Here is a 20,882-nt window from a genome sequence, read left to right on the forward strand (position 1 = left end):
TGGAAGCACTAGCTTTCAAAGCGCTGCTCCTTCATCGGGTGGTTGTGGAGTACACAATTGTAAGACACACCAGCAATGATGCCAGCAATGACATTCTATAACTTGACATATTGGCCAGCACTGTGACCTTTCTTCACCTCTGGGAACCTCAAACATTCAGCCCTTGATGATGACAATATTAATAGTCAATTTCTTTCAGAAGTGTAGCCTTCATTTCACTTGTTGTAATTTTATCAAGCAAACATTGTATTATAGCCTAGAAACTGAAAGGTGAAGAAAGGCTGAGTGTATCAGGGAGAGTCACCTCGAATTCCCCAGCTGCAGGGCTCACCACAGGCTGTGTGATATTCCTCAATAAAACCACAATGTCAGAAGCAGTGTTGCACAGAATAAATCTCTTCCCCTATTTTTGCTAGTTTACAATTTGTGCTGGAGGGTGGTTAAGCAGTGGTAGGGTAAGGCAACAGTTAGATTCCTTCCAGTGCAAGCTATTTGACATACAGTATTATGACTATCATTTATTAATACTGTATACATACAAAGTAGATGAAATATTTGATTGATAACTATGAATGCAGTAAATATAACATTTGTGTAGTTGCTAACAATTTAAGCAGAGCACATTATTCTTGAAAGCACTCTTGTCATTTTTATTTAAAGGCAAGTAGCAAGCTAAATGCTTTACTTTCAATCATTGACAAGCTTGTCTGATGTTAGGACAGAGAAATCTAAACTAACATGTGATTTCACTGTCGCTTCAAGGCATTGCTGTTTGATCTCATTTTCAGTCTTTAATTTTCCCCACAGAGGTCCTTCTGTAGTGCCATGGTTGAGGAGCTCAGGTTGTCTCTCAAGTGTCAACGGCGTCTGAAACACAGGCCTCAGGCACCAGTCATAGTGAAAACTGAAGAAGTTATCAACATGCATACGTTCAACGACAGGAGATTGCCTGGCAAAGAAACAATGGCATAAAGTGTAGAAAATCCACACCGAGCACAAACAGTAATCTTTGTTCCCAATGACCTGCAAGAGTGTTTCCAGTGGAAATATGCAAACCCGTGCCGAACAAGCGAGTTACCTCATGATGCTGTGTCGAAAAAAAAATTACCTACCTTATGAAAACAGGGTGGTCAAAGTCAGATCCCGAAACATTGTCAAGGACCAAAACTTGCAAATAAAATAATTAAATGCAGTAAAGACTTTTCCCCTTCATCCCTCTTATCCCCCCTCCCTCTTATTTTCCCATATTGGAAATGAATGGTGATAATAAAGGATAAGAAACACTGGACAACAAAGAGAAAACTGTGTTGAGTTATAGCTACAGTTATACAAGGTGGAAATGATACTGAGGATTGTCCAAACTTGTGCAGTTACTGTAATAGAGGCTGTTCAAAATAATTGAGGTTAAAGAAGAAAGAGAACTAAGAGGCTTTGGAAAGAAATGGTGAAACTCTGATGAGATATTTCATGTATTTGTATCACCACCAGAAAGGAACACAAGGCAATAATTGTTTTCCGTCAATTTAGCTTTTTTTTACAATGGATCAGACTGCTTTGAACCCTCACCAAATGAAAGAACGTTAAACAATTAAATTTTCTAAGCAATGGATTGCGAAGTTGTTTTCCAAAATCTGAGTGACGTAGGGTATAACAAACAGCCTAAAGTCCTTTAAGTTTGTGTACTTCATTGTGGTAACAGAAGAGTGTGTTCCCTTCAACTCCCCCCATCTGGGTCTCAAGATTTGGTCCTTTCAAGTTGCTTCGCCCACCTGCTCCCACATCCAGCTGAACTGATTTGACGCCTGGCCTTTCAACTCGTGTGGTTCCGCCTGATTAATTATGGATATAGGATTTTCACTGACGTGATCCCATGTAATGTTGCAGGAGACTCTTTTGTAGAATGCACTAAATCTCAAGTCACAACTGCTACAACTCCTTGTAAGCAGTTTTTCAAGATGTTCATGTTTATTTGTGGAAATGCAAGATTTATATGAAAATAGTTTTTGTATGGAATTTTTGTAATAATTTTTATCAGAAAATGAACACACGGGCACTAAATCTCAATGAGTTTCCATTAGGCTGATAGCATACAGTGATGAACTATTGTGTGTAATAAAAGGCACAGAGTCTTGGCCATATATTGTGATAATAAATGAAGTGCATACTGAGTATTGTCTGAAATTAATGCACAATCTTCAAAAAAGGGATAGAGACCTTTCCATTTAAATATTTCACACCACATTTAGATCAGTGTTGTACCCAAATTGGTTTGGGTCCCAATGGAATTAAGTCTTATATTTGCTTCTCAGATGATATTATTTGGCAATTTTAAAGAAAAACTCACAATAAAGGAATTAATGGGTATAATGACGTGCAAACAATTATCTTCTCCCCCACCCTACCATACTCATGATTAAGGGTACCTGAACAATATAATGTAAATGTAATTGCCTTTGCTGTGTTATTGAAATGAGAACTGTCAGCAAAAATATTGGTCAGTGCAAAGTCTATAATCCAAAAATCACAAGAGATATCTAGACAAAGATGCCCAATTTCTCTTTTTTTGGTTCTTGCATTCAGTAAGACACTATATATTCCTCCCTTTCCTATTCTGGTATTGGCTACTTTCAATTGATACTACTTGTTTTTGCCATTTGATATCCTATTTGGGATGTTCCTTCCATTGTTTAATCACTGTCCGAGTGAAGGAGAACTGCTAGTTGCCAGTCCTAAATTTACTTTTTAATGATTTGAACCTGTATTTTTTGTACTGTTCTTATTATGATCTCTTATGGTCGACCCTTTCCACACTGGTTACTGTCTCACGTCATTTATGAAGTTCCTTCTCCTTTTGAGGCCAAACAAAATCCACATTTCTTAGTTTTTTTCATCAAGCCCAGTCCTCGTCCTTTGATGCTCGGGCTCATGGCTTTTTCCTGAACTGTCTCCACTGCTTGAATATCACTGAATCTCAATGACCAGAACTGGAAACAAGACTCAAGTTGTAGTCTGACTAGCGTATTGTACAGATCGATCCTGACTTTCTCTGACATGTGTGCTACTGTTTTGTTAATACAGATCAGCATTGTATTGCTTTGTTGCTTTCTCCTTTGTATTGATTGAACATGTTGACTGGTGAATCTACCAAGAATTCTAGATAACTCTCTACATTGTGATCAGCCATTTTGTCACCATTCTTGGAATATATCCACCCCTTTTCTCACTTATTTGCAGAACATTATAGATCTTCACCTGCTCACATATTAGAGTTAATTCTACAACTGTACAAATCTAGTGAGGAGGTCTTTGCTTAACATTACAAGACATATTTGACTATTTAAGTTAATGGTTGAAAGATCGCGTAACATATGTTTGAATTTCAGTTTGCCTGAGAGACTTTTAGCGAGCAACAAAAAGTCAAAAGTTTGCCCCTTATTCTGCCCAACTCATTTTGTAGTCCTTGATTTGCAATGTCAGATTTATTAGCACTTCTATTGTGATGTGTGCACAACTGGTGGCATTATAGCAGGTTACCTTTGCGCCTTCCAGTCCTCTGCATATATCACAGTGAAACACTTACAAACTTCTCAGAGTATATATATTTTATATATACATATATTATATTTATTAAATCAAAGGTTACATTAAAATGAAGACAGAATGTAAGTCTCTAAAGCAGCAACTCAACTAGGTTAGCCTGTTCTGGTCCATTATCACCTGCCTTGCTACATGTGATAACTCCCCATGGAAAATGCTGCACAACATCAACTAATGTGTTATGTACAAAAACACACAAATATAATATTGATTACCATAGTTCTGGTTAGTTTTGGGAACGAATATCGATGAAAAAATGCACTTATAAAGAATCAGGAATGCGAGACTTTGATCAATGGCACCTGAAAGACAAATCAGTGGTTCAAGGTAACAATGAGGAGAGCACTCAGCTACGTTAGGTGAACTATCTACTGTCTTGTTCATGCGATTCAATTCCCCACATAACTTGTTTCCTTCTATATCACATGACTTTTAGCTACTCTGAGAATACTCTGCTGAAGCTGAAAATGTTATTTCTGTTTCATAAATGCACACTGGCTTTGAAGAAGGAGCTGGATTGTACTGTAAATTCCAGCACTGTCCTTTGATCCTTGAAGACAGAAGTCGGCTCCAACACGGGGCTTAGATCAAGGAGCTTTCTCACATGCTTATCCAATGTCTGAAAGGATCTTGAATCAAATTCAGCAAATATCTTAGCGCCCAACTCATTGTTTTCCAGCATTAACATTTCAGTCATGATTGCATTAAGTTGGCCGTACGACTTAGAGATGTCATGAAAATGGCTGATGAGAAATGGAAATGCCACATTATTGCAGTAAAGGGTGATTCTGCAAATTTTGAGTTTGACGGTTCCTCCGTACAGTAGGTGCAACAAACATATTCTAAACATACTGGGCTCATTAGCAGCCCTAATTTGGGTGCTCTGAGCTTCAGCATACAAATTGGAATCTATGCTATGCTTGCGCACTTGTGCAGTATATCACTCCCGTTGTCATATTGTTGTGGGCATTAATATGAATGTACACAGCAAGGTTGCAAATCAGGCATATAACGAGGGCAATCAATGCACAATGTTGGATTGTCACCAGCAGCGAAACGTTGGAACTCAACACTTCAGCTAATGCTCTCTCTTAGCCTCACATTGACAAGCGTGGATGCAAGGACCCTTTGACAATGCTAGTTAGAGGTAGTGTCAATTACTTATGCATTAGTTACTGGCTGATTTTCTCTGTGTTGTTATAATTCTACAAGTCCTTACACTTTCTCGGGTTCCTTAAAGTTGCTGTATACTGCAGGTAGTGTGTTTGACAGATGCTGAAGGATTTAGACCTGATGTTTTCTGCACAAAACTGTCACTCACAAACATGGATACATTAATGCACATTCCCCTTGGAATACATAAATGGGAGAATAAACAGGTGCCACAGAGCAGGACAGGCTACTAGAAAATGGAGGAGGAGAGGCATTCAGCAAAAGGATGGAGCTATTCATGGCATTCATTGGAAACTTTTCTAGCTCATCCTGATCAAAGAACAACATAAGATGCCTACACTTCCATAAGAATGTGCTCACAGCTGGTGCAATGACAACTCAGACTGCAAAATTAACTAGGGTTGTGAATGTTTGTGTTTAGCTCCTTGTGCTGCAGGAATTAACAATACCTCACAACTACATAGCATAGCTCCATTTCCTCAAGGAGCAGGATGCCACTAGCTGCTTACAGATCATTCCTATGTGCCATATGTCGATTTGGTATTTGCTTACTATGATACCTTCTTCCATATGCCATTCTTCTGTATGAAAGAGATTCCTTTCTCACAGTATAATGATGTGTGATTACCAGCAGTGAATTATCCAAGCCAATACCCAATATCCAAACACCTTTCACGATGTTTTAATATTGTGACAGTCGATTGGAGCATTTGCAGTTAAGCCTTTGTAGCAGCTAAAGGGTGGCTACTGACTGAGATGGTTATCTACTGACTACGTGGCTGATGACTCCATGTACAACCCATGCCATATGCACTGCATCCATACAATGAAAGCCAAGCTATCAGCAGAATGGGTTTCAGATTCATGGTAATCTGATATATACTGCATGACTCTTAATCATGAGGGACAACCCGTAATGCCAGTAAGCTGGTGAGGAGCAGAAGCATGAGATGGAGGAAAATAATCTAAACAGCTTCAAACTGGCCATGATGAACTCATCTGCAAACTATAATAGCAGTAGCATGAATTGCAATTCACCAGTTCATCAGCAGTTCCACACCTTAACTTCTCTGTCCCTGATTATTGCCATGTCCACATCACCTCAAGGCAAAAGCAAAAGCCATGAAAAATAAACATTCAGAACCAAATGTATAAATGCAGGGACATCCCACACTGTGTACAAAAGTCAAATGATCAGCTTTGTGCATTCTCTTAGGCTCTATCTTCCATGGAAAGTTGCCTTTCCAAGTGCTCCTCCTCACTGTAGCTTGGCTGACAGAAGGTTGGTGGCATATAATGGAGGAAGCTGTAAATGGAGAATAACCTGAAGGTACTGCAGACCCAGGAGGCAGCAGTATGGGCTGGTTGACTGATAAGCAATAGCAAGGGCATTGGAAGAGCAGAAGGATGAATGTCAACTTTCTGAAAAGGCCCAGCAGACTCTTGGCCCATGTTGGTGCCTGAAGCAATCCCAGTAGTCTGCTGGAGAATAGATTGTTGGACAACTGTGACACCCAGCAAGCTCTTTTTCACCCCAGTGGTGTCAGTCTGAGTTTGTGTGACAAAATGTTGAGCTTCCACAGCAGCACAGGGACATTGTGTGGCCAGCTACTTCTACGGAAATGGAAACTGTGACATTACCCATCAAATTCTGCATCATGGGTGGATCATAAAGCTGCTGATGGAGTTCACCACCACTTGCACCCCTTAATGATGGGCTCCATGATTTGACAATAGCTCTGTACTGTTGTCTTCCACAGTCTTTGACATGGACTGCCAGTTTGTTGACAGACTTCCCAATGCACCAAACATTTTGTCATGTGCATTCAGTAATGTTTTTGTGTAGCCTGCTTTGTGGAAACAAGTTTGAGCAGGTGCCCTGTGCAGCAGAACATGGGTAAGATCCTATCAATCAGGCAATTGCACTCTCCTTGCCCTTCGGTCCAGCCACTCAGGTCCAGTACACCACCCTTGCAGATCTCATCTCTTGAGTGACATGAAGTATCAGTGTCTGAGCTGGGACTTTAAGTGTGAAAACAATTGATCTGTCTTTTTATTGTTACTTCAGTGCCTGTCAAGTTGCAGTTCTTGGGACTTGAAAGAGGAAAGGTACAAGAGTAAGATTTTGATGTAGAGAACTGAGGTGCAAATACAAGGGGCGTGCTTAAACCAACTTGTAAATCTGAAGGGATGATGGGAAGTCAGAACATGAGAAGGAGAATAGGATCTGATGATATTGTCGCCTTCATTGCTTTTAATCTTTCTGCTGGACTTTGACCTTAACAATTGCATTCCAAGAATGACAAGCACTATCTCCCCCACGGGGAACAGAATGTGAAGGTATGCCTCCTCTGTTCCAGTTAGCTCCTGCTGCTTCAGGTTACGCATCATCGCCTTGCAAGAGAGAAGAAATCATGTCAGAAAGTGTCAAGCAATCCATCCACCTGGTGTAATTATTATGTTTAATAGTACGTGTGCAACTTGTGAGATGTGGATGTGAAGCTTGTACCAATGCTAAAAGTTAGAGAGAGGGAGAGAGACAGGGGTAAGATGAAGCATTTGTTAGGTTTGAGGCCTGATTGACAAATTGGTGGTAAATACACTTTGTGGAAAGTACAATGGATTTAATGGATATCCCAACTGCAGTTAACTTCGGGAAGAAAATTAACTTACTGAGATGGAGTAAGGGAACAAGAGGCTTGTGTGGCACAAAACATCATCATAGATCCATTTTGCTGAACGGCTCATTCTTTTGTGCCATAAATTCTGTGCTGATTTTAAAAACAATTTATAAGTCAGAGTCTTGCTAATTCAAATATATAAGACCATAAGATATGGGAGCAGAATTAGGCCATTTGGCCCATCAAGTCTGCTCTGCCATTTGATCATGGTTAATATGTTTCTAAATCCTTCTCTCCCGTCTTCTCCCCATTATCCTTGATCCCCTCACTAAACAAGAACCAATCTACCTCTGACTTGAACTCTACATTTTTCTTTGGCAATGAGTAAGAATCAAGGTACTGTAATAACACATCATGTAGATGTATTTGTCACACTGTAAGCTGGTACCAACCCAGGTGCATAAATACCTGTGACCCTAGAAAATAGCTTGGACCAGGATGCTTGCATTGCAGCAACCAGAAGTTCCACTGTAACCTAAACATACTCCAGTGAATTATCTGACACATCACGTGTAATATGTTATCAAACTTGTTCCACCTTGTGCACAGAGGAACGTGTTCTTTACTGTTAAGACACAAATAAAGAAAGAGTTTTATGTTGCATCTCATGGCTTATTGTTCCAACAATGAAAGAACAATTACATTCTCTGCCATTGACATCTCTCAGCTTGATAAACAAAACAGTACACCAAAACTTATAAGCTGAAAATGAGCTATTCCTTGTCATTCAGATAGGCACTATTTGTGGGTGTTACACCTGGACAAGTGCCATATGTGTTGCTTTGGCTACAGTTGTAATTCTGTTGTCAAAAGTTTTCACAAACTGAAAATAAAATATGGTCCTCCTCCAACTTTTGTTCTTCCTCATCATTTTCCATGGTAACAAATGCTTGACAAAGTATATTCTTTTAACAGACCCTTCTGTTTTACACCTGATGACATTAAATAGAATGATTGTATCATTTAACTTTTGTGGTGATGTATATCTATTCTTTGCAGTTATCTTCTCTTTGACTTTGCAGTCCAATTGGGTGCAGCCTTAATTTTACAAGAATAATGATTAATAATTTGTGAACAATGATAATACGTTATCACATTTGGTCTGGAAGTTTGAAACTTTTTAGGATTTTGATTGATGCTCTTGCAGGTCCAATCACAGACCCAATATTCTTTTGTACTATATCCCTGGCCCTCCACCGCACTGTTAAAAAAGACTCAGAAAGACTGGCTAATCTGCATTTGACAGTCATGTTCTTTATTGTTGACATTTTATGGCACCATAATAATATGATGCAAAAAGAAAAACAAATCTCAAAATAGTGAAATCTTCAAAAGTTTTCAACTGGTGAAACAAAATTTTTTTGATGAGTAATTGCTGCCATATTGAACACAAATCGTAGTTTGCTTTTTAATTTGTAATTAATGAAATAGGCAGACAATGCAGCTTAAGAAAGAAAAAGGATACAGTAGCTTTAACAGAATGGAGGAGAGCAAGGAGATCATTAAGTTCCCAAATGATGGGTGTAACCTAAGCCCACATGTTGAAAGTTGCCATTTGTAAGTGTGGGCAAGCATTTATAGACTTAAATTGTAATATACATACATGAATGAAATCTATATTGAAGATGTTTTAAGGATGTAATGATTCTGAACAGAAGCTGATTATTTCACTGGCTCACTAATGTGCCTATAATAACTGATTCATGGTGGGTAGTTCCGTCTCCTTTTATTTTGTTTCAAAAATATATGTTATGGAGGTAAAGCTCTTTTTAAGACAATCCTTTACTGTTAAGATTGCAGAGTTAGAATCCAGTAAAATGAATTCCTGATTAAAAATTGGCTTAACTACTGTTAAATGAGTTTTGAATAACCCTTTTAACTATTGTACTAGAATCTAAGATAACAGATCATTCATGGTTTTTCATTAATAGATATATTGTATAAATAGACTTTGTATAATTATTCCCTTGCAGCACAGTCATTTGCTTTTGTATGGCTTCTAAAAACAGCATTATATGAAGGACGCAGCAAACAAATCAAGATTTCTTAGTAGTGTGACTGTGCTCTGTTTCTTCCCAAGTTGATCTTTGCAGCTTTGTAGCTTTCACATGTCTTCTAACAAGTTTCATTGCTCACCGAGCTAATAAATGACATGTAATTGCTGAAGACAAAAATTATAACAGTTTGTTACAGTGCACGAATGAAACCTGAATGCTGAAAGGCTGAAGGTGAAGAAAATTAAACCGGTTATATGAGAAACTGGTTTGAAAGCAGGGACTGTGCATCTTGCAATCCTGCCCTTTAATCTCAGTAAGATAGGTTCCAATCTTTTTTAGTCCCAAGAGATAAGCTAAATATCTTCTTTCTGCAAAGGCTATAAAAGACCTCAATTGAAATTAACTAGGGCATTCTCAATCCAGATCTCAATGAATACAAACCTGTTGAAGAAGATTGCTGAAGACAAATAGTACTGCAAACTGTTACTAATACAACTATCTCTTTTTAATTTACAAAGTAACATCATTGGTAATGAGGGTGGAGGGCAGAGAGATGATAGTACAGGGTGAGTTTCTGCAAATGGACCTGATATATGCAAACAAGGCTTTTTTTTCACATTTCATCTTGAGTGACTGGTCTATTTTTGATTGCACACGGTTAAGAAATTTTTTGTTTCCCAGATTAACCATTCTTCCAATACACAGTGAGCGAATATATAAAATAGAAAATGAGGCTGCAATTGGTCAAAAAATATGTAGATTATGTTGTGCTAAATAACCAAGCAAAAAATCAATATATGTTAGTCTATGGCCAACCACTGGTTATGGAATCTAATCCACGAATGACCTGACTTCGCAACCATGAATAACTAATCTTTAAGAGAGATGCATAGTTGAGATTGAGCGGAAAGGTCAACAGATGGTATTCTTATCCCTATAGACAAGTATTGGGACACAACACCATATTATCAATATTTGGTTCATAGTTTAGATCAAATTTTGTGAAATATTTCTTGGTTCAAACATGCTTTTGTCATTATTGTGAATATTTATATGTATATGTCTGGACATTGAGTACTGGCAGATTAGTCAGCTGTGAAGGCATCACAGTTGATCCCATTTACTGTTTGCCCAATGTCTATCCACGTTCTCCAACAGAAATTCCTAGTTAGCAAATAACAATAGCCTATTTTTTGTGATTTTTGCAGCTTAACCCAGTGGTGTGGAGGCTGATTATCATGCTTTTAACATAATCCAAACTATATCAACCCTTCCAACACAAGCCAGGAGGGGAATCTATGTATATTTACTCACATGCTCAAAGCTGTATTTTGTAATTAACTTCCATGAAGATAGGAGGGAAGGATAAATATCAAAGAGACTGTAAGATCAGAATAAATCCCTTATTCAAAGGGCAAGTCAAATGGAGTTAAATGTCAGGCTTTGCCAATCTTCATTCACACTTGACTTGTAGGTCTTCCTTCAGAGGAACTTCATTATAGCCAGCCAAGAACTTCAGCAAAATCTGTTGACCTGCAGCTACAATTCTGTGTATAGCAATGTCACATGTATCTGTTTAGTCTAATTTACACAAAACGTGGTGCATTGACATTTCAACAGCTGGTTCATCAGTTATGCCTTTATGTGACAGAAGACGATTTGTTGTTTATTTAGTCAGCAAGAAATTAATTTGTCATTACTGGTTGACACATTCTGTTAAAAACTAGTGTCCAGATTCACTGAAAGATAATAGCTGCTGGTGCATGTCAAGGAACCATGAAATTCAATGTCATAGTGAAGAAGGAACAGTACAGTGTCTGAAGAACTGCCTTTTGGATGAAATGTTTAAGTGGACATAAAGGATTCCATACCACACTGAGTACCAGACTAGTTCCTGGGGTCGTAGGGCTGATGTATGAAGCGAGACTGGATAAGTTAGCACTGGATTCCCTGGAGTTCAGAAGAATGAGGGAGGATGGTGATCAGGCTTTGGGGAGTCAGCAGGTGTGTTAGTCACTGCAGGACTCTGATCTCTTGCAGCTATTGTTTTCATCTGGTTCGTCCAGTTCTGTTTCTGGCCAATGGTAATCCCCAGAGGTTTAGTGGTCAGGAATTCAGTGACGGTAATATCATTGAATATCATGAGGTGATGCTTAGATTATCTCCTGCTGGAAATGATCATTTCCTTGCAATGTTTCAAACCAAAGACATTATGTAATTCTTACCACATTTGGACGTGGACTGTTTCAATATCTAAGGAGTTTCAAATAGTGCTGATTGCTGTGCAATTATCAGTGAACTTTCCCCACTGATCTTATGATGGAAGGAAGGTCATTACTGAAACTTAGAAATCATACAACACCAGGTTATAGTCCAATAGGTTTATTTGGAAGCACTAGTTTTCAGAGTGCTGCTTCTTCAGCAGGTGGTTGTGGAATATAAGATCGTAGAACACAGAATTTATAGTCAAGAGTGTGTTGCTGGGAAAGCACAGCAGGTCAGACAGCATCCGAGGAGCAGGAGAATCAACGTTTCAGGCATAAGAGCCCTTCATCAGGAATCATAAACATATATGTGGGATGGTGAATTTGTACTTGCAGTATTATATTTCATTTTGCTCAAAAACTGCATGAATCCATGTAAGATTCTCTAAATCATTTTTAAAGATTAGATTCAGTCTGAACATTGGGACACAGACAGCCTCACACAGGGCACCTCCCACCTTCAATGCATTATCTGAGCTGACATGGCATCTATTGTTAAAGTTCACTTGGGAATGTACCTTTGAGAAAGTTCTGGAATTTACATATGGAAGAGTGGAAACCAATGTGCCCATTCTAAAAGATTGTTAACAAACAATCCAGGTCTTTTTCAATATGTAATTTTAGTTACATCATGCTGTAAACGTTTGCTATAAATTCTGTGTCCTATGATCTCATACTCCACAACCACCTGATGAAGGAAAGTGCTCCGAAAGCTAGTGCTTCCAATAAACCTGTTGGACTATAACTTGGTGTTGTGTGATTTTTAACTTTGTACACCCCAGTCAAACACCAGCACCTTGAAATCATGATTACTGAAACTGTTGGAGATGGTTGGGCCCAGGATGCTACTGCTTGTCAGGGCGGTCAAGGCAGAAACCTTCAATACATTTCAGAAGCATTTAGATGTGTACATGTGATGCGAAGGCATAATAGGCTAAGTGCCAAGTGCTGAAGAATGGGATGAGAATAGCTGGGTGACTGTCCCCGATTGACACAGATGTAATGGGTCAAAGGACCTTTCTCTATGCTATAAGTCTCTATGACTCAATGACTCTATGCTAAGGAACTATTAGGGAGATGTTCTGGAGCTGAGATGACTGACCTCTAACATTCACAATCATCTTCATTTGGGTGAGTTATGACTCTGACTAGAGGAGAGTTTTGTCACTGATTCCCATTGACTCTAGTATTGCGAGGACACCTTAATGTCACACGTAGTCAAATGCGACCCTTGATATCAAAGGAAAACATCCTCACCTCACCCCTGAGTTTTTGTCCATGTTTGAACCGTGGCTGTAATGGAGTCAGGAGTTCAGTGGCTCTGATGGAATCCAAACTGGATTTCACCTTAGTAACTGCTGCTTGATAGCACAGTTGATGAACCCTTCCATTTCTTTAGTGATGAGTGACCATAGACTGGGAGAAGTGTGCAGCGAGTCAGTATCATCATGAAGCAGGCTGGGAGGAGTGAGCAGCAGACTAACACTCACTCTGAAATAGATTGGGAAGAGAAGGACAACAGTGCAAAAGATACAAATCTGACAACAGACAACTTAACCTGTCAGAACTAATGTGCAGGTGATTGGTGGATATTTCATCGACATATCTTATGATTAGCCAAGAAGTATAAATCAGAATATGTTATTATGGTTGAAGAGTACAATTATGAAATTCATATTTAACATGCATATTTAACATTCAAAGTAATTAAATGGAATTGAAATGGCTAGATAGTTGATGTCTTAGGAGCTGCTGGATGTCGATGTAATCCATGGTGAATACATCTGCAGCAGCTGTTAGCTGTTGGATGAATTTTGGCTCAGAGTTGATTAGCTGGAGACCAGATTGCAGACACTGCAACACATCAAACAGGGGAAGAGTAACGTGAACACTGTGCTTCAGGAGGTAGTCACACCCCTGAGATTAGTTACATCAAATTTAGTTCATGGTCAGGGACAAGAGGTTGTGACTGTGAGCGGGGCAGGTTTAGCATTCAGAATTTAGATTTAGAGGAGCCTTATTCAGTGCCCTTGTCAAATAGGCATGAGGTTCTTTTTCTTATTGTTGGCGAAGGTACAGCCCGCAGGGAGATTGAGTGAACCAACCAAATCATCACGGTACAGAGCACATTCAAGTGAGAGAAACAAAAATAAACATCATAAAAAATAGGGGATATTGTAATTAGGGGAATAGGTATTGTTCTCTGCAGTAAAGGCAGAGAGTTCTGAAAGCTGCCTATCTGGTGCCAGAGTTCAAGGCATCTCTTCCAGACTACAGTGGAACTTAGATTGGAAGGCTGAGTACACAGTTGTTGTGGTCCACCTAAGGACCAACGAAACAGCTAGGAATAAGAAAGACATTCTACTGAGGGATTGGAAGCACCTCAGGTCTATACTAAAATGCCGGGTGGTGAAGAAGGAGTTTGGTACTCTTGCCTTTATCAGTCCGAACGTTGAGTGTAGGAGTTTGGACGCCATGTTTTGGTTGTACAGGATGAGGTCACTTTTAGAATACTGTGTAAAATTCTTGTTGCTCTTCTATAGGAAGGATGTTGGTAAAGTTGAAAGGGTGCAGAAAAGATGTTCAAGGATGTTAACGGCACTCGAGGGTTTGAGCTAAAGGGAGAGGCTGAATAGGCTGGGGCTTTTCTCCCTGGTGCATCGGAGGCTAAATGGTGACCTAAAAGGTTTATGAAATCATGAGGAGCATGGATAAGATGAATAGCCAAGGTCTTTATTCTCAGGTGGGAGAGTCCAAAACTAGAGGGCATAGGTTTAAGGTGAGAGGGGAAAGATTTAAAAAAAGACCTGAGGGATAACCTTTTCATGAAGAGAGTGGTGCATGTATGGAACAAGCTGCCAGAGGAGGTGAGATTAGAGTGGTGCTGGAAAAGCACAGCAGGTAAAGCAGCATCCGAGCAGCAGGAAAATTGACGTTTCGGGCAAAGGCCCTTCATCAGGAATTCCTGATGAAGGACTTTTGCCCAAAATGTCGATTTTCCTGCTGCTCGGATGCTGCGTAATGTGCTGTGCTTTTCCAGCACCACTCTAATCTTGACTCTAATCTCCAGCATCTGCAGTACTCACCTCCTGCTAGAGGAGGTGACAGAGGCAGGTACAATTACAATATTTTAAAAACATCTGGATGTGTATATGAATAGAAAGGGTTTAGAGGGATATGGGCTTAATACTGGCAAATGGGACAAGGTCAGTTTGGGATGTCTGGTCAGCATGGATGAGTTCACTAAAAGGTCTGTTTCCATGCTGAATGAAGCCATGACTCTATGACTGTATTAGTAATAATGGTAAAAAAGATCAATGCTGAGGGCTCTTTATCTGAAAGCCTGCAGCACTTGTAAAAAGATAAATGATTTGACAGCACAAATAGAAATAAATTAATATGACCTGATAGCTATTATAGTGAGATGGATGCAGAGTGACCAAAACTGGGAACTCAACATCCAAAAGCATTCAATGTTACAGAAAAATAGGCAAGAAGGAAAAAGAGGGTAGATAGCTTTGTTAATAAAGGAGTTATCAGTACAGTAATGAGTAATGATATAGGTGCAGTAGATCCTGATGTAGAATCCGTTTGGGTGGAAATAAGGAATGATAAGGGAAATGAGTCATAAGGTGGGAATTGTCTATAGGCCCTCTAAGAGTTACCTCTAAGAGAACTACAAAGCAAAGGTCAGGAAATAATGAAGGTGTGTAACAAGAGCAATACAATTTTCATGGACAATTTTATTCTGTATATTGACTGGAGAAAAATCAGATGACCAATGGTAACATGGAAGACAAATTTGTATTGCGTCAGAGTTTGTTTCTTAGAGCAGTGCATTGCACAACCTAGTTAAAAAATGTAGGTGTTAAGCAACTGAGCAATAGAGTGATAGTAAAAGAAGAGGGGCTAAAAGGGTAGGCAGCAGTCCAGGTAGAGAAGTCACTGGGCCCACTTAGGACACATCCTTGATTGCTGAGAGAGGTAAGAGAGCAAATTATGGAGCTGTTGACAGAAATTCTCCAGTCCTCCCTGAACAAAGGATTAAACCTGAGGACTGAAGGTTTGCAAATGTGATCAAAAAGAAGCATTTGATTAACAAGGGCAGTCAAGGAGTGTATGCAAACAAAAATTAAAGCATACAATGCTGCAAGAACTAATGATAGGCCGGAGGACGGCAAATTTCTTTTTCATAACCAGCAGCAGATAATTAAAATGCTAATATAAAGAAATTGTTTACCTTAGTATATTGGCAAGAAATTTACAACCTGCAAGGGCTACAATGATTATATATTTTTAAAAAAAAGTAGCTAAAGTGAGTGTGGGATCCTTGGGGGACGCAAATGGGGAATTGATAATTGGAAAGAGGGAAATGGCAGATAATTAATTTTATGGTGAAGGATACTATAAAAAAAAACTAAGAAATCAGATGAGCAAGGTGCTCATGGGAGCAAAGATCTTGTAACAGTCTCTTTTTGAGGGTCAAATATTTGATTAACCAATGGGATTACATGCAGACAGGTTGCCAGGACCTGATGGTCTTCAACCAAGAGTGTTAAAAAAGTGCTACAAAGATAACAGAGGCATTAGTCTGTATGTTCCCAAACTCACTAGATTCCCGTAGATTGGAAGACTGCTAATGTGTTTATGAAGGGAAGGATACAGAAAGCCTGGGATCTGTTCATAGAACTATCGAATCCCTACAGTATGGAAGTAGGTTATTTGACCCATTGAGTCCGTATCAATCCTCCAAAGAACATTCCACCCAAATCACCCCTCCATCCTCATAACCCTGCATTTCTCATAGCTAATCCATCCTTCCCTATACATCCCTGGACACTAGAAGGCAATTTAGAGTGGCCAATCTACCTAAACTGAACATCTTTGGAGTGTGGGAGGAAACTGAAGCACCTGGTGGAAATATAGGTAGAACATGTAAACTCCACACAATCAGTCACTCAAGGCTGGAATTAAACCTGGATTGCTGACGTTGGGAGGCATTAGTGCTAACCATTGGATCACAATGCCACCATGCTGTTGAATGAATGCTGGAGTCTATTATTAAGTTAGAGCAAACAGGACACAAAGAAGTGTAATGCAATCAAATACAGTCAATATTGTTTTGGGAAAGAGAAATAATGTCTGGCAAAATTGTTATTCAGGGTATAACAAACAGAGTTGATAAAGATGAATGAGTAATGTAGTATATTTGGATTTTCAGAAAGCATTCAGTAAGGTACCACATAAAAGGTGATTGCACAAATTGGAGCTCACAATATTGAGGGTAATGTACTGGCATTGTTGATGCCTTGGCTTGATAGTAATCATAGAGTGGGAATATGCTGGGCCGTGCACTTACAGATTGCGCTTCTGGCTGTGATGCTGCTGCAGATAGACCAAAGTGGATGCCCAGTCTTGACTTGTTTGATCTGTTCAAAGTCTGTTCCATTTAGCACAGTGATAGTGCACAGTGGAGGGTATTTTCAGTGTGAAGGCAGGATTTCATCTCAACAAGAACTGTATGATGCTCTCTGTTACTGACACTATCATGATCAAAAGATCATACTCCAGGTGTATCTGCACAGGCAAGTTGGTGAGGATGAGGTCAAGCATGATTTTCCCTCTCATTTCCCTCACCACCAGCTGCTAGACTGGGACTGCAGCTATGTCCTTTAGGACTTGACAAGCTCAGCCAGGCAGTATTAGTGCTACTGAGACCCTCATGGCATAGAAATTGAGCATTTGCACTTTTTACCCCTTCACTACTTTCAGCAAAAGGTGGCACTGAATGTGGAAGAGTGCAGATTTATCAGTCAAGGGTGAGTTGAGAGGAAGCAAAAGGTGATAGTCAGCAAGAGGTTTCCTTGCTCATGTTTGACCTAATGCTATGTGACTTCATGGAATCTGGACTGAATGTTGAGGGCTCCTAGGGCAACTCCATCCTAACTATGTACCATTGTATCACCACCTTTGGTGGGACATTCCTACCAGTGTAACAGGACATACCCAGGGACTGTGATTATGGTGTTAGGTATTTGGTCTCCAAAGCATAATTTAAAGAGTATTATTACATCAGTTTGTTGCTTCACTAAGTTTTGAGACACCTCTCCCAATTTTGACACTCAAAGATTGCAGGTTTGACAGGACTGAGTTTACCCAGGTCAGAGACTTGCTTGTCCATTTCAGTGTGCAGATAACTGTCAACCACATTGATATACCTCTGTATTCAGAGGTAGGCCAACCAAGTAAGCATGGCAGATTTCCATCATTAAAGGGCATTAGTGAGCAGGTTGGGTTCTTATGGCAACGGTTTCATAGTCATCGTTAATATTTTAATTTCATATTTAAAAATAAAATCATATTGCACCATGTGGCATGATGGGATTGGAACCCAGGTCTCTATTAGTTGACTATGTCGTCAACTCCCCAAGCATTATTATCTAAGAAATCAGTCTCAGTTTTAAAGAAAGTATGCCTTATTGTTCATTGCACTGATTCAGCATTAGAACAACTCAACTGAACACTGAAAGACATTGATCAGCTCTTCCCAGGAACAGTCCTACATATCCTGATGAGCATGCAACACAAACATGCATTTGTGTCTAATTTATGTAATTGCAAAACAGTATTTACTTTTAAAAGGCTTCGCATATTTTTCATTACCTGCAATTTCATTCTTGAGGAAGTAGAAATGTATTTTGCATCCAATATTATAATTTATTTTTGTGATATCAACTATGCTCTTGAAAGAGTGTTATTCTGATGTTCAGTAATTGTCAGATCATCTGCTGCAGAAAGCATTGTTTATAGTGAATGTATTAAAGGTGCTTATCTTTCCTGTAACTAGCAGGAATGGACAAGATGAAACTTTTCAGTTATTTTACTTTGAGTATTAAAATAACTCATTAAAACTGTGCGGCTTTCTTATGAACATTGCATTAATAGACTTCATTCAATTTAAATTATCATGTTTAAATTTAGGAAAAACAACTCCATTTTTAAATATGGTGCTTTCTCTTAAATTACCAATGTGCAGTCATGCAGCTGCCTGCATTCAAAATTTCTGAGTATCATTGGAAGTAGACTCCTGGGAATCACATTGCCAAGGCCAAAATCAGGGGGACCTTTCTCACTTATCCCCGGTGTTCCTTGCACTGTTCCGACACTAATGTTTGCCCAACAGCAGAACTATTTTGCTTCTGTTTGATCAGAGATATTTTACTCCCCTATATCTATCAACCTCATTTAAGAGCCCAATTACTAGGAAACTTTGAGAATTACAAAAACAATTGAAATACATAAAAAAGCCTTTCCATACTAGTAAATTAAACTGGGATATTAAACAGAAGGAAGAGGGTCAAATTTATACCTCAAGTATAAAGCATTCTTTGCTGCTTTTGAATTATTTCCAATGCAATTGCCAAGCATTCACAAATAACAATACTTTAATAGAGGTGGAAGTAACTCAAAAATATGCACAAGAAATTTGCACATTTAGATAATAATTACCTCTGTCTATGCAATAGCCATGGAGAAAGTGAGGACTGCAGATGCTGGAGATCAGAGCTGAAAATGTGTTGCTGGAAAAGCGCAGCAGGTCAGGCAGCATCCAAGGAGCAGGAGAATCGACGTTTCGGGCATGAGCCCTTCTTCAGGAACCATAGCCATAGCCATGTAAACTAAGGACTATTAATCATGGAAAGAAAACAAAGAACCTCAAATCTGAAACAAAAGCAGAAATTGCTGAAGAAACTCAACAGGTCTAGTATCTAATGTCGACAGAAAGCAAAGTTAATACTTCAAATCCAGTGACCCTTCTTCAGAATTAGAATCAGATGTAGGCTATTTGGTCCATTAAACTTGATGCATCATTCAGTAAGATCAAGATTGATCTAACTGTGGCCTTGCATTCATTTTTCCGCTTGCCCCCTTAACTCTTGACCCACTTATGCAAAACCAATATCTAATCTTGGAAAATAAGACCAGCTCCATTGTTCTCTGGGAGGGACTTTTAAAGAATAATAATTCTCTAAATAGAGAAACTGATGCCCATCTTAAATGTAGGATGTTGTATTTCTAAATGGCGCTCTGCTGGTTTTAGATATCCCCATGAAGGGGATAATGCTGTCAGCTTGCTACCTCAAAATCTCAGATATTTCAATAATCCCTTCATCCCAAGAATCAGTCTAGTGAACCCTCTGTGAACTGCTTCCAACATAATTATACCCCACCCTACCCTAAGAAAGGAATAAACATTGTACACTGTACTCTAAATGCATTCTCATCAATTGTCTGAACAGTTGTAGCCAGATAACCCTATGTTTATCTCCCATCTGCATTGTGATAAGGCCATAATTCTATTTGCCTTCTGAATTGTATGCTTTACCTGAATACTAATTTTATGTGATTCACATACCAGAACATCCAGATGTCCCTCTACTCCAAACTTCTGCATCTCTCCATTTTAATAATATCCTGCCAAAATGGGGATCATCGCTCTACTCTCTTCCCTTGTACAGTATCTTCCTCCACTTCAAACAGCTGTCTAATTTCCACACAGGAAGATATATGAACCTCTTCAAGTATTTCTTCTAAAATAGTCCAGGTTCCAATAATCTCTGGTTTAAACAATCATTCCTCACCACCCTCTTTAGTTTGATGACAATTTTAAATGAATGACCTTTCTCTGAGCAGAAATAGCTTCAGTATGCCAGGTATGACGAATCTCCCATTGATATCATTGAGATGAATCCATCTCATGGACTCCTTAGGACTTTAATTCAATTCTGCATGGGATGAGTTATCAATCAGCCAGTTTTTAATCCTTATAATTGAGGTAGGAAGGTCAGCCAGCATGACAGGAGAGCATCAAAATATTCCAAATAGTGCAATAGGATTTTTGTCACAGGTTTCTGTTTCTGCAAGTTTCTTTTTAGCATCTCACCATGACTCAGCAGAAAATGAGTGGGATAGTCTCCATGTGATCTTTATTGGAGCTGATGTTCTTGCCAACTGCAATACTAGGGAAGTAGAGAGGATTTAAAACTGAATAATGGGAACATGGGCTCTAATTTGGAATATGTTATGAACCAAAGAGTAGAGTCGAAGCCGAAGGAAAAGTTATCAATGTGGGAAATGTTAAAAACTCAATGGTGGGAAGGAATAGAGAG

The 20,882-nt window shown here is 39.1% G+C and overlaps 1 protein-coding gene across 8 annotated transcripts in view; it reads left to right on the forward strand.

Moving 5' to 3' along the window:
- LOC122548404 (glutamate receptor ionotropic, kainate 2) overlaps positions 1–2,169 on the forward strand; it is a 442,113-nt gene extending 439,944 nt beyond the window's left edge. For all 8 annotated transcript variants that reach the window (XM_043687010.1, XM_043687014.1, XM_043687017.1 and 5 more), the window contains one exon: positions 808–2,169. In XM_043687010.1, the coding sequence (XP_043542945.1) occupies positions 808–972 (165 nt within the window). In that variant the 3' untranslated portion in view covers positions 973–2,169. The remainder of the gene's footprint in view (positions 1–807) is intronic.
- Positions 2,170–20,882: the final 18,713 nt, after the last annotated feature.

The sequence above is a fragment of the Chiloscyllium plagiosum genome, chromosome 3, assembly GCF_004010195.1.
Source record: "Chiloscyllium plagiosum isolate BGI_BamShark_2017 chromosome 3, ASM401019v2, whole genome shotgun sequence".
NCBI lineage: Eukaryota > Metazoa > Chordata > Chondrichthyes > Orectolobiformes > Hemiscylliidae > Chiloscyllium > Chiloscyllium plagiosum.